The 15,159-nt window shown below is 42.1% G+C and overlaps 2 protein-coding genes across 14 annotated transcripts in view; one reads left to right on the top strand and one right to left on the bottom strand.

The window, feature by feature from the left end:
• Positions 1–2,705: 2,705 nt before the first annotated feature.
• Positions 2,706–11,567, bottom strand: UTP18 (UTP18 small subunit processome component). 2 transcript variants are annotated; one of them, XM_051634948.1, is made up of 14 exons: positions 11,251–11,567; positions 11,040–11,167; positions 10,848–10,943; positions 10,145–10,224; positions 9,817–9,902; positions 9,148–9,273; positions 8,124–8,298; positions 7,676–7,776; positions 6,769–6,859; positions 6,391–6,514; positions 5,351–5,525; positions 4,588–4,730; positions 3,509–3,566; positions 2,706–2,863 (listed from the first exon to the last, which is right to left on the bottom strand). In XM_051634948.1, exons 1-13 carry the CDS (start codon positions 11,554–11,556, stop codon positions 3,542–3,544), a joined length of 1,656 nt encoding a protein of 551 aa, XP_051490908.1. In that variant the 5' UTR covers positions 11,557–11,567; the 3' UTR covers positions 2,706–2,863; positions 3,509–3,541. The 2 variants fall into 2 exon arrangements, with proteins under 2 accessions (XP_051490908.1, XP_051490910.1); XM_051634950.1 differs by lacking the exons at positions 2,706–2,863; positions 3,509–3,566; positions 4,588–4,730; positions 5,351–5,525 and adding an exon at positions 5,533–6,051.
• Positions 11,568–12,094: 527 nt separating this feature from the next.
• The window catches only part of MBTD1 (mbt domain containing 1), a 32,670-nt gene continuing 29,605 nt past the window's right edge, over positions 12,095–15,159 (top strand). For 5 of the 12 annotated variants that reach the window (XM_051634938.1, XM_051634937.1, XM_051634936.1 and 2 more), the window contains exon 1: positions 12,095–12,287. In XM_051634938.1, the coding sequence (XP_051490898.1) occupies positions 12,267–12,287 (21 nt within the window). In that variant the 5' untranslated portion in view covers positions 12,095–12,266. Of the gene's footprint in view, positions 12,288–13,976; positions 14,068–14,390; positions 14,580–15,159 lie in introns of those variants that run through there. The other 7 variants (XM_051634943.1, XM_051634942.1, XM_051634940.1 and 4 more) reach the window with 4 other exon arrangements.

Raw genomic sequence — 15,159 nt, 5'->3', positions numbered from 1 at the left:
GTACCTATAAGTACAAATTGCTATTATGTTAAGCACAATAGGGTAAGATACCTTCCAAAAAGCTCTGTATCCTCCTCCTAGATCTTACAAACTGCAGCCAAAAAAAGTGATTTAGAGGATGACTAGAGGCCTTAAAATACTTTGAAAAACATGCTAAGGAGAAAAAAACAACTTCTTTTCAAGGCACACAGTGACTGCCACATCCACTAGATGGGTTTCACCACTACATCTAAAGAGGAGAATATCATGTGCTGTCTGGAGCATTTGGAAAATGTAACTTTCCAAATAATTTTAAGGGCAGCAATCCTAGATATTGAATGAAACACTGGAGAAAAGAATTATTCACTCCTTTAAGAATTTCCCAAACCACCTGGAACTACGAACACAGCTCTCAAACAGGAGGGTCAAACAGCAGATTCCAGACAGACTTAGCAGCAAACCAAATAATCTTTTAACTATCCAGTGTTACTCTAACATCTAGTTCTGTGTTGCTTTTTTTTTCTTGGAGGTTTTTCTTTCTAAGCACTACTCAGACTAATTCTCTTTAGCTTGCAAAATCTGACAAGATCACAGCCTGAAGGGGAAAGGCTGCAGTGATAAATATTTAATGGGCTACATCAATAAAATTTATTTTGCCAAGGAGAATGGAAGGAGAGGAAAAGCAGAGAAATAATTCATTAAAAGAACTGCAGCTTAGCAATGCCAAAAAAAAAAGAAAAAAGCCATGCTAGGGAAAAAGGAATTAAACACAAAGGTTTTAAATAGGTCAGAAGCTTAAGTACTTGACACATTGCAAACTAACAAAGAGCTAGGTTTTTCCAGAATGAAAGTACAGTTACATCTATACTTAACAGCAACTCATTACATGGAAAATAAATATCCCTGGCCACACTAGTAACAGTTTCAACTTCTTGCAACACCATCCAACCTTTAAGACCTGCTTAGGACATGAAAGTGTTACTGCTCAAAACCCATTAAGAAATTCAACAAGCACCTTGAAGTTTCCTTCAATTCTCAAAGCAAAAGTCTTCCCTATTTTATATTTGATGGGGCAGTAAGTTACATTTTCCAGAAGAGAAAAAATCAACAGCAAGGATTAAAGAATTTAGTATCAATCTTGAACAATCTTGTACTGCAGTGCTCCCCATAACTGAGCATAGAGCTTAATATTTGCAACTTGTATCACAGAATTTGCAAAAGGAAATGTTTCATCTCTCCTTCCCTCCAACACTGCAAATCACTTACAGTGATACAAGAGTATCCAGCACCTCAGTACATCTTACACCACCTTTTCCCATTTATTGTCTTCGAATCTGGACCTCTTGCAACCAGAAGTCAGCAGGATGGGCAAGGAAGAACATCAGAAGCAGTTGTGTTTATACAAACTAAACAAGTGCAGGAACCCACTAATCCTAGATCTGCTAATGATTTCCTATATGGCTTTGAATCTCTGGGTATGGGATTATTTATTTTTTTTTAATGGATAAAGTGGAGACTGAAATACTATGAAAAGAGGGGAACAGTCTCAGGACAAGCAGATGAAATGGTATTAAAATATTTCACAGCTACTTCAGTGGGATCTGGTAAAAGACAATATATTTAAAACCCTACCTTTCTAGAAGTCTTTTCTTTAAAGTTATTTAATAGCTTTGTGGGTGAAGTACTTAAACCTCCTTAATGGTGAAATATAGATATGATGAAAGAAGATTAATTTTGTCAATAACCAAAAAAAGTGATTAAGTGCTGCCCTCTAGTGAAGTCAAACTAGTTTCAGCAGCCAGATTTCAAATCAAGTTCTCATCTTGCAATGAATCACTGGCAAAGACATTTTAAAAACCCATCACCTCAAAAAAACAAAACAAAAATCCTATTTTTTTAAACAGTATGACAAGAATTTAGCAGCAGGCTAGTATATTTAAAATTTTTGTCAGGGTTCTAGAATTAGCTCTTTGTGATAATCAAGAGTATCTTTTTTGTAATGCCACTTTCACTGAAGGCTTAATGACTTCACTACTGGTTACTGGAGCACCTTGACTTTTGCTGTTACTTTTCAAAAGGCTCTCTCGTGAAGTGGACAGATATATTAGTCACAATTCTTTTAAATTATTTTTTGGCTGATCCATAGGCACCTTTTTTTCATGTGTTTAAAAAGAAAGAGGTGCCCACTTCAGGAGCAGAGCAATTAGAGATGCAGTATTTGGCCTCAGATGAAGAATCAGCAACAAGAGCTGTAAAGGTAGTCCTTGCTGGATGATCCTAATGGTACCAGAATTTCACAAATTATACTTTGCTTTCCAAAAAGACAGGGGTGGGGTCTTAAGAATTCAAACCACATTACATGCTGTTGTTTTGTGACCCATAGGAGGCAGAAGGCACAATTATGGGTGGTGTTTCTCCCTTTTTGGGTCAGACTGTCTTAAGCTACAGCTGGCCCATTACATTGGCCTGAACTACAACTGCTGCATCAAGAGGATTTCAGGTCAATTTGCTCCTCCAGTCACTGAAACACTGTTTCCCACCCAGCCTCAGATGAATGGCTGATGGAAAAGCTCGAGCTAAACACAAGGAGCAGACATTACAGTTTACAAAACCTCATGTTTTCTGTTTCAGCACCAGGATACTTCATACACTCATTTAAGTATTTCTTGAATGCCAGCCATTGAGATCAACTTAAGTCAATTGCTTATACAAAACACTGGACAAAGTTAAAACAACTTCCCTGGAAACTTACCAGGTTCATTTATTAAGGAACAACATTCAAAACCACAAATGTTATATTAATATTTTTCAACTTCCATATAAAATAAAAAAACCCAAACTTGTTTGATTTTGTCAGCGTACTTGCATCTGCAGGTTACAACACCTGGGGAAAGATCAGTACAGAGAATTTTGTTAGTATCTTCCAAACATTTAGCCAACACAAAATTTCATGAGCTTAACATGCAGAAGATGTATCTGCTTCCAGTCTGAACAAGTTTAGCTTCCAATCATTAACACATTCTGGGTCAAAAGTAACTACTGTATTACTGTCAAGGCCAAAGACCTCTCTATTTTCCCAAAAATAGGTTAAGCTGTACAATAAAATCACATCTGCACACAAGCTACACCATTACTTCAGTAATTTATGCCATCTAAATTTGATATTATGCACACTTGTGTGGGCTCACTTATATAACTTCATAACAGGATAAAGTATCTGGCAGCCTACAGCTGTTTCTAACACTGCCTCTGAGTTTGATTTAAATATATTCAGTATTTTAGACAACAGGACTGAGCAATTTAGTTCAACTACCAACTCCCTGTAAGAGCATTATTTTAAGAAAAGCTGAGACTGACAAGGTAAGCCTGACTTATGTGCATCATGTGGGGCCTTCTACATGAGCCATCCAGACAGAGGAGTTTCAGATCACACAGTATTAAGAACTGTTGCCTTCTATAAAGAGGTGAAGGTAGCAAAATGAAATTAAGGCTCCTCAGACAATGTTAACAGTTTTAGTGCTACTTTTACCTGTTACTGGTCCATTTTCCTCTGTATCTTCCTTTAAAAATCTGAATAATGTTTCAACCTGAAGGAAAAAAAAATTGAGACAGATCTAAAAATTTTCAGTAAACTGTTAAGTGAACAACACAAAGAAGCAACAACTATTCAGTATTGTAACACTGAGTATTCCTGGCTAATCTGAAACACAGATGTAGCAAAAGATAGCAAACACCCACATATTAGATTTAGCTGAGGTGGCATTATAATATGCAATTCAAGTTCTAACAAAGGACAAATTATAGAAGTTATCCAGAGTTTTACAGACTTGCTTGGGAGTCTTTTTGTAAACTGTTTGTCAGAGTTTGTAGATCTCACCTTTAAAGTATCACATAAAGTTACTTAGTTTTAAAAAGAGAAATATTCCTGCTCTGAGTTATTACCCTTCCCCTTACCTGTGACCACACCAGCACAAAAAAACCCCACCATAACAACTCTACCTTCTTACAAAAAGGCTGAAGTTAAGCTTATGGTAATCAGGCATCAATCACCGAGTTCAAGTTCCACATTAAAACTAGGATTTTAGAACCTAATTGTCAGCTGGCAAGGGAATACAATTCTTCTTGTGTCCTCCCAATAAACCATGAAATCTTGCTACATGCACTAGCCAGCAAAAGCCTTCAAAGATCCCTGAGCCTGAGCACTGATCACAGGATGACAGAATGTTTGTGGCTGGAAGGGACTCCTGGAGGTCCAATCTACCCTGCTCAAAGCAGGGCCACCCAGAGACAGCTGCCCTGGACCAGGCTTTTGAATATCTCCAAGGATGAAGTCTCCACAACCTGAGCAACCTGTGTCAGTGTTCTGTCACCCTCCCTAAACAGATGCCTTTACAAGGAGAACAAACCCATACCAGATATACAGGTTAACACTGAAGCACAGATCTTTCAATCCGCTGAACTCCTTTTTTAATGAGGTTATCTACTCTATTACATCATCACATGGAATTTGGATCATGAAGTCAAACTCTACCATTTACCAGTCATCTGCCCCATCTTATGCAATATAAACGTGTTACCTGGAATTAATGAACCTAACTTAGTACCTACCTAAATAACAAAGCTTTGCCCTTGTTATTTCCTACAGAGAAAAAACCACTTCTGGGAGAAAAGTCCATAGATTGAGCAAGATAAATCTGTTTTCTTCTGAAGACTGGGAAGTTGGAGAATACAGTATATGAAGGGATGTGCACCTGTTGAGAAACAGCTTGTTAGTTATATCAATTAGGAAAAAGCCACTAGATTCAAATTAAAGTACAAATTTAAAATGGAAAATCAACGTTAAGTTCTAATGTTCAGGTATATTCCTAGACCACTCTATATATGAGTCCTACTGGAGAAAAGGTGCAGGGAACACACTACAAAGACAGTTATTGCAACTTACTTCTAAGTAACTAAACAGTAAAAATAGGTTTCCAAACCCTCAGATTGATCCCGTAGTTCCACTGCTGGCCAGAATTCTGGTAAGACTGGCAACATTTTGAAGGAATTAGGGAAAAAACCACACAGTAAAACCACTACAGTTAACAGCTGGTGAAAATTCACAATTGCTGCTGAGTTGTATCTACTGATATAACTGAAGTGAATTTCTAAATAGGTAAAATAAAAGGTAAACTAGACCGGAAGATGTTACTTTCAGAACTACTTCCCTGAAGAAAAAAATTATTTCCTTATAAATGTAGAGTATCTTGTACACATCCTGACTTGCTCGGTCTCACAAATTTTGCAATATACATATCTGCTCAGTATGAGTTTTAAGATGTCAGCAGGAACAGAGAAACAAAAAAGCCTGTACCAAAGAAAGTGAATTTACCAATTTGACAGCTTCATCCATTTCACGGGAAGCCACTGCCAAAATCTCCGTGGTGGGATTGAAGGTCACACATGTAGCAGAGGTAACTAGGTTCATTATGGCCTTAACTGGTTTAGGATGGTTTTCTTTGAGACAGACATCAGTAGTATATAAATTCACAACTCCAGAACTTGAACTGAAAAAAGAAAGTAAGAATGACTACACCAAGTAGTAACATCTACAGTACATATGACCTTGTTATCTATAGCCACCATTCCACTAAAAATGTCATTTCCAGTTATTTACTGAAGCTTGTTACAGATCTTTGTTTGGAGATTGATTTTGTTTTAGAGTTTTAAACAGTATTAGGAGGGGTTTGTTTGGGAATTTTTATTTATACAAAAAGAGACACACTTCACTGTGGAGAGCCTTGACAAACCCATCTCTAATGTAAAAGGAATTCAAAGCAATGAGAGCTTGGTATCAAAAGATTCTGAAATAGTTTCAAGCTTTGATTCTTAATACCATGTAGAGTAAATCCACTTTCAAATCCTCTTCTACAGCGAGCTAAGAAAATGCATACTGTACTAGCCTCATTTAAAAGAACCAAAACACTAGCTCAACTTGCATCTCAGCAAGAAGACTTGGAGAAACCTTTCAAGCTTGTGGCTTTGACTTGAGGCATCTTTTCAAATGCTAGCATGCTATCTTCAGGAGCCAAACTAGGAATATAGGAAAGAATGAGAAAGAAGAAAGACTATGAATTGACACTTGTACTACAGAATTTGTAATTTCAGTCAGTATGATTTCAAAATTAACTGCTAAACCCTTGTATGGCAAATGTAATATATCAGGAGCAACACTGATACTAACCACTTTATGCTATTTTAGATACATGTGGATGAAATTAAATTATTGTCATAAAACAGACAATATTAACCTATTCACCTCTATTAAAACCCAACTTATTCCATGTTCCTACTCTCTCACCAGCCACCAGTAAGTTTACTGAAGAGCTTCAAAATGTGACAGGAAGAAGCTGTCAAATCCAAGTCACTTACCCACATGCCACATATTGGTTATTTCTTGAAACAGCAATGCACTTTCCTTCCAAAGAACCTTCATCTTCAAATTTGTGTAGACACTTCCTGCTTCTCACATCCCAGATGAAAACTTCACCTTCCTCTGGTTACAGAATAAAGTAGATTATAGAAACCATTTATACAGAACACACTGTTCTATTTTGTTAAAATAAACTTCATTAGATGACAATTATTACCTCATCCACAACTAACTCCATTCTTTAATGATTGATCACTCAGCTGTATTTTTAGGCCATATACTGGCAAACAGACTTTTAATTATCTTTGTAAGACAATTACTTATAAAAATGTATGCAATGTAAATGGAATTATGATTAGTGCTGTTAGAATACTTACTTGAATAGCTATATATTTTACTGCTGTCTGGAGTGAAAGCAGATGCAGTGCATCTTCCATTTACCTTCATAGTGCTAATCAGTTCCTTGGTCTATAGGATAAAGAACAACAATGGTGACAATGATTCTGCCAAAAATCTGTAGGAAAGTTGTTTCCATACTCCTGTCCCACAAAAACCTTAAGTTGCTACACTGGCATCACAGGGTGTCAGGACATCAACATTTTCAGTGCCTACAGAGCAGAGCACAAGCCAATGCTCAGGAGTTCATGACCAATTTATTATTGCACAGCTACAGCTAAGCTCAATAAACACTCATTTGGTCCCTTGCTGAAGGGCTCCCATTATATAAAGGAACTGAACTTTCTTTTTAGAAAGTTTTTTTTTCCTACTAAATGTTTAAAATAAATGCAGCTGCCATCATATGGCATTTTAAAATTTTCACTGAAAAAATTCTGTATGCTTTATGAATCACAGCAGATGGCATGATTCATGGGCACAGCACACCAGCAAGCTATTCCCAAAAAAGCAGTCCTAGATCTCCTCCACCCTCAGATGCCCATTTCCATGCTGAGGCCACTCCTGAAGCCATTCCTTTTGCCAGCATGTGTTCACATTACCAGCCAAAGTCCGTGATCTATTATTTTTTCCAGTGACAGCTGTAAAACCCCTGAAACTGCCCTTAGCTCCACCAGTCCCAAGAAGAGCTGCAGAGCCAGATACCCCAAAATAATTCTCTAAAGCTACAGGGAAATTGATTCAGCAGCTCATTTCTGAAGGCTGGAACAGCATGTGTCATACTTTTGTTTCAGCTGAAAGCTAGATTCCTTTTCAGGCTAAATATAAGCAGATTCTAAAGGGAAAAGGAACCAAGACACTCAAGCTACATGAACCATGAAGGAAAACTACCTTCATTGACAGCAAGTGAAGGTAACCTGAAGTTCCAGTTAGAAGCATAAATGATCCATCTGGAGAGAGTTCGAAGCTTCTGAGAAATCTTTCCTCTACACCTTTAAAAAGAGATTCAGAAGTCCAAATTAGCATAACCTATTTTTTTTCCTCAGCATTCAGAGGTCTGATGAATAACACATGACTCCACTTAATTTTTCATTTCTGCAATACACTGTCACTATAAAGCTACAACTCAACCTTCTTCATGTGTGACAAAACTAACTTTTAGCAACCCAAACTAAAGCTAAAGTTTACTCAACTAAAAATCCCTGAAGACAAGTTTAAAAAGGCAAGTTAAACAAAGATTCACAATTCACTGCATTTCCTTTTAAAGCACATCCCTATGGCACCTGTATTTGGGACAGCTTCAACGATGCCCAGACACTTACAGCACTATAAAACATACCTCTTACTTTCTGTACAGGAATAATCCTTCCACTCATCATGTCATACACAAAGAACATCCTATGGTGAGTACCAGTGGCTATAACTTGTTCTCCATCAACACTGAAACAAGCCTTATAAATTGGAAAACTCTCTAAATAGATGCTCTGTATTCTTGGATTTCTTATACCATCAACCTTCAAAAAGAAAAAACATTATCATGTTAAGGAACATATTAAATACTTTTACATAGAAAATCATTAGCAACTAGGCAGCACAGGAGACTTAAACAGCAAAAGGTTCACCAGTTTGAAGCATTAATCTCTTCCTCTGGGTCCTGGCTCCTCAGCCTATGTCATCAGGCACTCCCAGCCTTCCTGGATATACTTCACCTCTTACCCTTCCTTGTCTTGCTCCCTGCTTTGTTCAGATATTCACTTCTATTGTGCTTTTCTAAACGGAAACATGTCCTGCAGCCCTGTGGAAGTGCCAAATTTGACTTGTGTCTTTGACCATTTCACTGATACTGGGATACATTGTCAAAGTTCCTAACCAGAGTTACGATCTTAAGTTTTCAGCGGAGCAGGGCAGGAGTGTCCCAGGATGAGCAGCTTCCAGCTGCAGTACAATCTCTCCACCTCCAAAATTATTTGACTGCAATATTACAATTTTCAATGCCAGTGGACTGCTCTCCACACTACAGGCCTTACAAACAACTTCAGGAAATAAAACAATAATCTTAATACTCCTCTAAACTGCAAACCTTAAAAGCAAACACTTAAATACAAACCTTCAACTAAAAAGTCTGATACAACTAAGTTTCCCTGTATTTTGTAAGTGGTTGGTATGAAGCCTCAGATGGAAATTTCTGCCAAGATGCCTTCAATCAAGCAAATTCCATTGTAACCACAGACATTACAACCCCCTGTGGGCACCCCAGCACTGGGAGAGAGAAGAAGTCTGTCATTCTAAGCTATCTCAGGTATGTTTATAAAAAAGATTACATATTAGTGACCATTTACACAGTATAGACTGAAAGTCTTCACCTGAAAGAGTGACACAGATCGATCCTGCCCAGCAGTCATGACCACTTGAGCAGAGGGATGAAACTGCACAGTTGCCAGTTTGCCTTCAGCAAAACGTTCCTGATTAGCAGGCAAGCAGGTTGACATCTAGAGCAAAGAGAGAGCATTTAAAACAAAACAGAACTTCTGTATTCTTGCTTATGCTGATGAACAGACAATTTACTTGCTCTTCACTCTGCAAGAGCAAGATCTCAAACCTTAAGATGAACTTTCAGACAGCATGACAAGCAAAACGTACAGTGAGTTTGGCAAGTGGCTCCAATGCAGCAGAGCAGACATACAATGAGCTAAGTAGCCTTTCTACTGACTTTGAAATTAACAGTCTAGGTAAGACTAGTGGCATTCTGACTCAACTGAAATAGCTGTAGAGGAGACAGTGTAAGAAAGTCTCATTTAATACATACAAGATGGTACATTAGACTACGTAAAATAACTCTTATGTTAGACCATATATCTACATTTATTGTTTCATCCTTTCATGATGTGATCTATCCAACTGCTGGCTCTCTAGTTTCCCGTTACAGGAAAAAAAAGAAATGCATGAGATCATTAATTATACTGCCCAAAAAGCAACAAAGCCTTCAAAGTGTGCATATGGGTCAAACTGAGGTGGAAAGAGCTTGCCTTTACCTTCAGAATTCCTCTTGGCAGGGACTCTGAGGTGGATATGTAATTGCCAGTCCTGCAGAGCAGATCATCATCTTCATCAGTGTCACCTAATTAAGACAAAGCACATTAAGAAGACTAATTCCCTAAACACTCCCACAATTAAAGCCTACAAATTCCTCACAGAAGCAAGCTAAATCAAAGCACCCTGAAGCATGGAAGGCACAAAGCTGACATATCCAGTATATTATCACACTACTGAAACTGAGAAAACATAAAAAAATATTCTTTTCTATGAAGATGAATAGGGAACCACAGAAAAGCTTATCTGAATAGTAAAGGATCTACTTACTATCACTTGCAGTCTTTTTGGATTTCTTCTGGTTTTCTAAATCAGCCCAGGCAGGAACTCCTCCCATAGCTCGCTGAAACCTAGGAAGAGCAGGGTGAAGAGTGAGGAGGAAGAAAGCTTCCTTGAGACAGTAACTTTCTTCCACACTTTAAGTACTTACAAGACATAGAATCTAGCAAGGCTACTTGCCCTCAGAACACTAGGCAAGCTTTTAAAGTTTTCCCTCAGCTGTGTTTTGCTGACTTTTTAAATGTGAAACTAACCCAAAACTGATACTAAACAGGAAAGCACAGTTCTTTGGAGCCACCCAAGCCAATACTAAGACAACCCAAATACATCTAAAGCTCTTCTTTGCTATCTGACCGTGTTCACATTTCAGTGCATTCTTAAAACACTGCATCTTCCATCATCCTATTTACAAAGCCAGGTAGCACTATAAAAACGTTTGATATAACTCCCTAGCAGACAAATTAACCTATGCACCTCTACTGAAAGAATTATTAAACATCTCAGCCTATACAGTGTTCATACACTTTTTATTTACTATTCTTAGCATTATTTTGGGTTTTAAACTACTGAAAATACTGAAAAAGCACTAGCTTTAAACAGGCCAGGTGAATGGTGCAAGTAAAGTGACTTTGAATGTCACGTAAATTTATCTTATCTGATTAAAGTCAGCAACAAAAAGATGAATGAAACTCACTGTTCCTCAAGTCTTCTCTTTAGTTTTTTCTTAGTAAGTGTCTTCTCAGCATCACTTTTCATGAAATCTTTCCTGTACCTATGGGTCATATCAACACTAGAGGGAAAAAGCAGACAGAAAGCGATGACCATTCACGCTGAAGACACACTCCTAAGCCTGACACGTAACTCCTACCAGCAAACTTGAACTTACTCTTCCTCAGCTTCATCATCTTCATCCACCCAGGCCGGCTTTTTCGACACGAACTTCCCTTTCGCCTCATTTTCTACTTCCAAACCGCTGGAGTCTTTCTGGAGAACGTCCCTCTCTGCAGCGTTAAGCTGAAAAAAAACCCCGAACAGACCAGTTTTCAGCCACGGATGGGCGCAGGGAGCGCGACCGACACGGCGGGGCCGGGCCCTACCCGCGGGGGGCTGGCCAGGCACTGCAGCAGCTCGTCCTCCTCCACGTCGAGGCTCTCCCCGAACACCAGCTCCTCCAGCTCCCGCTCGGCGCCCGAGGCGCGGCTGATCGCCTCCAAGTGCCGGGCGCGCCGGGCCGCCTCCTCCGCCGCCTGCTTCCGGGCCGCCCGCTTAGCCGCCGCTGCCTCCGCCGCTTGCACGGGCGGCTGCGGCTGCTTCACAGCCTTCCCGTGCCCGCTCGGTGCCCTCATGCTTCTCCTCCTCCTCCCGGCCGCCCCGGGGCCCGGCCGCGCCGCCCCCGCCCGCATCGCGCCCCCGCGGCCGGAACCGGAACGTGTGCCCGCGTGACACCGCCTTATATGGCTTCCGTCGCCCCGCCCCCCAGCTGTGATAGGCTGACACCGCTGCCTCTCCTCTACCCACGTGATCCAGCCGCGCGCCTCGACCTCAAGGCGCTGTCACGTGGCCTCCTTTCTTTGCCTTCCCCCCCACCCCGCGCTGCACGTGACGCTGCCCGCGGCCGGGCCGCTCCATTGCGCGCCCACGGGGGGGGGGAGAAGGGGGGGCGGTACCGCCTCCTCTGACAACAACCGCCCCTCATCCGCAGCCCCGCGGCCGTCCCGCGCCTGCCGCCATCCATCGGGAGGCAAAACGAGCCACGGCGGAGCTGCTTTATCCCCCCCAGCTTCTGCCCTGCCCCCGAACTCCCCCTCCCCGTTTCCGAATGGTTTCCCCCAGGGGGGGTACGGCGAGCGAGGAAGCCCCAAAGAGCTGGGAGCCCAATGAGGGCGCGCGGGGGGCCGGGCGCCGCGCCTGCGCACGGGCGCTATGCTAATGTTGTTGATGTTCCGGCGCAGGGAGTTGGGCTCCTTTCTCCGGCTGAGGGAGAGGCTGAACTTTCCAGGCCGCCTCCTGCCCCGCCGGGCCCGGCCCCTCGCAGGGGGAGGTGGCAGGCGGAGGGGGCCGAGCCGAGGGGAGGGGGCAGAGGCAGCGGGCGTCTCCTGCCCATGAGGGCCTGATGGAAAACACAAAGGACCTGGTGAGTAGCGCAGCCCGGGGGAGGCGGCAGCGGCTGCGGGGGCTGCCTCGCTGAGGGGGGCGAGCGGGACCCCCGGCGCCTGAGGGGAGCGGCGAGGGGGCTGCCTTCGGGGGAGGGAGGCAGGCGGTGGGGTTGGGGGGCTGAGGGGCTGAGCGACCCCCGCTTGGTGCCGGGGGCGGCGGCAGCAGCAGCTGTGGGAGGGGAGCAGCCCCGGCCCCCTCCGGCTTTTGTGGGGGCGGAGAGGGGGGGGTGGGGGCGGCTCGGTGGGGGGAAAGGGGGACACCCCGAGCCGGGGGGCTCCGCCGGGCCGGCCCCCCGCCGGCTGAGGAGCGGGGCTGGCTGCTTTCTGCGGGCGGCTGCGGCGGAAAGTTTATTGCGGGCGGCTCTGTGGAGCTGAGCGGTCCCGCGGAACGGGGGGAGCCTGAGGCGGAAGGGACCCCCCTGGGGCTTTTGGGGGGGTGGGTTCCGGGGGGGGTCCCGGGGCTGGGGGCAGCGCTGCCCGGGCTGTCAGCGCGGGGCTGCGGCACGTGGAGGCGGCGGCGGCCGCTCCCCCTTTGTTGTGATCCCCGGAGCGCTCCCCTCGGCCTCCGCGGGGGGCTGGGGTTTTTTGTTTGGCTTCGTGGGTTTGTTGTGTTTGGTGTTTTTTTTTTTTTCCTCCTTCCTTCCTGGCTTTTCTCCTCCTTCCTGCCGGCAGTCAGGATCAGGAGTAAAAAGTTCCAGATTATCTCGTTCTGAGCGATACAGGCGTACCCGGCTGCGCTTCTCTCAGTGGTTCACTGAAGTGCAGGTTTTTTTCAGCAACTTCCTCTTGTAGTTAAAGCCTTTAAGGTTTGGTTTTCCAGTCGTGCCCATTTTAAGTGCTGTAGATTATTCCTGAACGTTAGCACTTCAAAAGTTCAGGATTCTTTGCATCCAGTTCCTCCCCTCTGTATAGTTTTTATGACTGTTTATATTGTGACTTTGTTCTTAACGTGAGGAGCAGTAAACCAGTGAAACCAGTTTCACTTTCAGGCTGTTGCTGGAAATGTTTTAAAGTGTAGCAATTTCTCTCCAGTGTGGCTTAAAAAAAACCCAAAAAAACCAACAACATAAAAATCCTACTGCAAAGCATATGTTGACTATGGTAGAAACGACTGCGTGTGTGAAGTAGTCATTCATTTGAAAATAAGGATTTCAATGTGGGTGGCAGCCCTTGTGATGTTTCAAGTCTAAAACCAGTTAAAACTGCAAGCTGCAGGGTAGTCTTCTCTTTTTTTAAATTAAGATTATTCTGAAGGTTTGAAAACCTTGCAGTTATTTGTTGTGCTTGTTTATAACAGCCCTTGTAAGGAATTAAAGGCTCTGGAAGAGTCTAATCTGGAACATCAAATGGGAGCTGAACCAATTTCTTTTAAAAAGCAATCAAACTTGGTAGCTTAGTAGTCTTTACTGGTTGCTTCTGCTTAGGGATCATTTTAAGGAAGTGTGTAATGTAAGCTGTTGGAAAACACAGCAGAGGTATAAACTCCCCTATGTGGAAGTTGCTGTTTATGCCACAATAATAGTTCAGGTGTTCTGGAGTGTGTGTAGGCTTGAGCATGTGCAAAAAGATTGTAGACTGAAAGTAAGAATTCTCTTCACTGTGGTTCCCTAAAGAGCTAGATGACTGGAGCAGTAATGAAAATACGTACAAAAGTTCCCCCTCATTGGCTTTCATTTCTCTTACCTTCCAAAATTTTATTTAATTTTGCAAGGCTTTGATACCTCCTGCAAACTGCTACTGCATACCTTCATTTCTCAGGTAAGTTGGTACACTGGGCATGTGTGATGTTTTGCTGAATCTGGCTCTGAGCACATGGAATGAATTCAGGTGTTGAAGACTTTATTTTTGGGTTGGTGTTGTTTTGGCTTTTACATTTAAGTTTGGGTTTTTTTTAATGGTAACAGGGTGTTTTAAGTTAAATATTTGCCTCTTCCAAATATTCTTTTGTAAGGGCTTTGTGGAAACATAAGGGAGTTTGTAACAGATTTTCAGTTTTTTCAAAACTCAGATATTTCACATATTAATCATCACACACCCCCCTCCAAAATTGCCTGCTAATTTGATATATTTTTTTATGAAAGAGTCTCCCCTCTTGTGTGAAACCCCCTGGGGAAGAGGCTATGGACAAAACCATTGGCAAACAGCAGAAACTGGCTTCAGACAAAATGCTGTCATACATAGCAAGTGAAGAGACAGGAAAAAACATTTCTGTAATTTTCCAGCAGAGATTTTACTTATTATAAGAGTGGAAGGCACATTTCCAGATAGAGGTGAGTTGCTTATATAAAAAAAAGTAAGTTTGGTTGGTTCTGATTTCCAGGAATCCCAAGATGTTTAGCTTTGGGGTTGTTGTTTTTTTTGTTTGTTTGTTTGTTTTTAATGAAAGCTGAAAGTGTGTTTTCTTTAAATCTGTACCACATTTGAATTTTCTTTTTTTGTCATGCTATGAAGCACAAATAGACCTCAGTCCCACAGGGGCAAGCCAGTATTACTACAGTAAATTATTTTGGCTAGCTTACATTTGGAAGAGCTGTAATAAATTAGTTCCATCATTTCCTTAATGCTAACATGCAGAGCTAAAACTAAGCTTGTAACATAAAACATTAATGAACATTTGAAAACAAAAGCTGTGCATCAAATGTAATACCAACTTGGCAGTATGCTGTGGGAAAGGCACGATCTGTTAAGGATATATGATTAAAGTAAATGTGTCTTATCACAGACCCTTGGCTTGAAGGTTGTGGTGACCTCGTTGTTGACCTTGGCCTCAAATACCATCTGTCCATACTTCTGTCATGTTTCTGGGGTTAGATCTGTGTGTGTAAAGTGATGCCTATCGCTTTAGGTGCT

The sequence above is a fragment of the Apus apus genome, chromosome 17 (assembly GCF_020740795.1).
Source record: "Apus apus isolate bApuApu2 chromosome 17, bApuApu2.pri.cur, whole genome shotgun sequence".
NCBI classification, from domain to species: Eukaryota; Metazoa; Chordata; class Aves; order Apodiformes; family Apodidae; genus Apus; species Apus apus.
Note: the sequence above shows the minus strand (reverse complement) of the source record. Positions and strands in the feature narration are given on the sequence as shown.

Coding starts and splice junctions, on each gene's coding strand:
- UTP18 (XM_051634948.1), bottom strand. CDS start 11,556: ATGCGGGCGGGGGCGGCGCGGCCGGGCCCCGGGGCGGCCGGGAGGAGG. Junction 8,299..9,147: donor GATCTGTGTCACTCTTTCAG/GTGAAGACTTTC, acceptor TTCTTTTTGAAG/GTTGATGGTATAAGAAATCC. Junction 6,515..6,768: donor TAAAATATATAGCTATTCAA/GTAAGTATTCTA, acceptor TTCTGTAACCAG/AGGAAGGTGAAGTTTTCATC.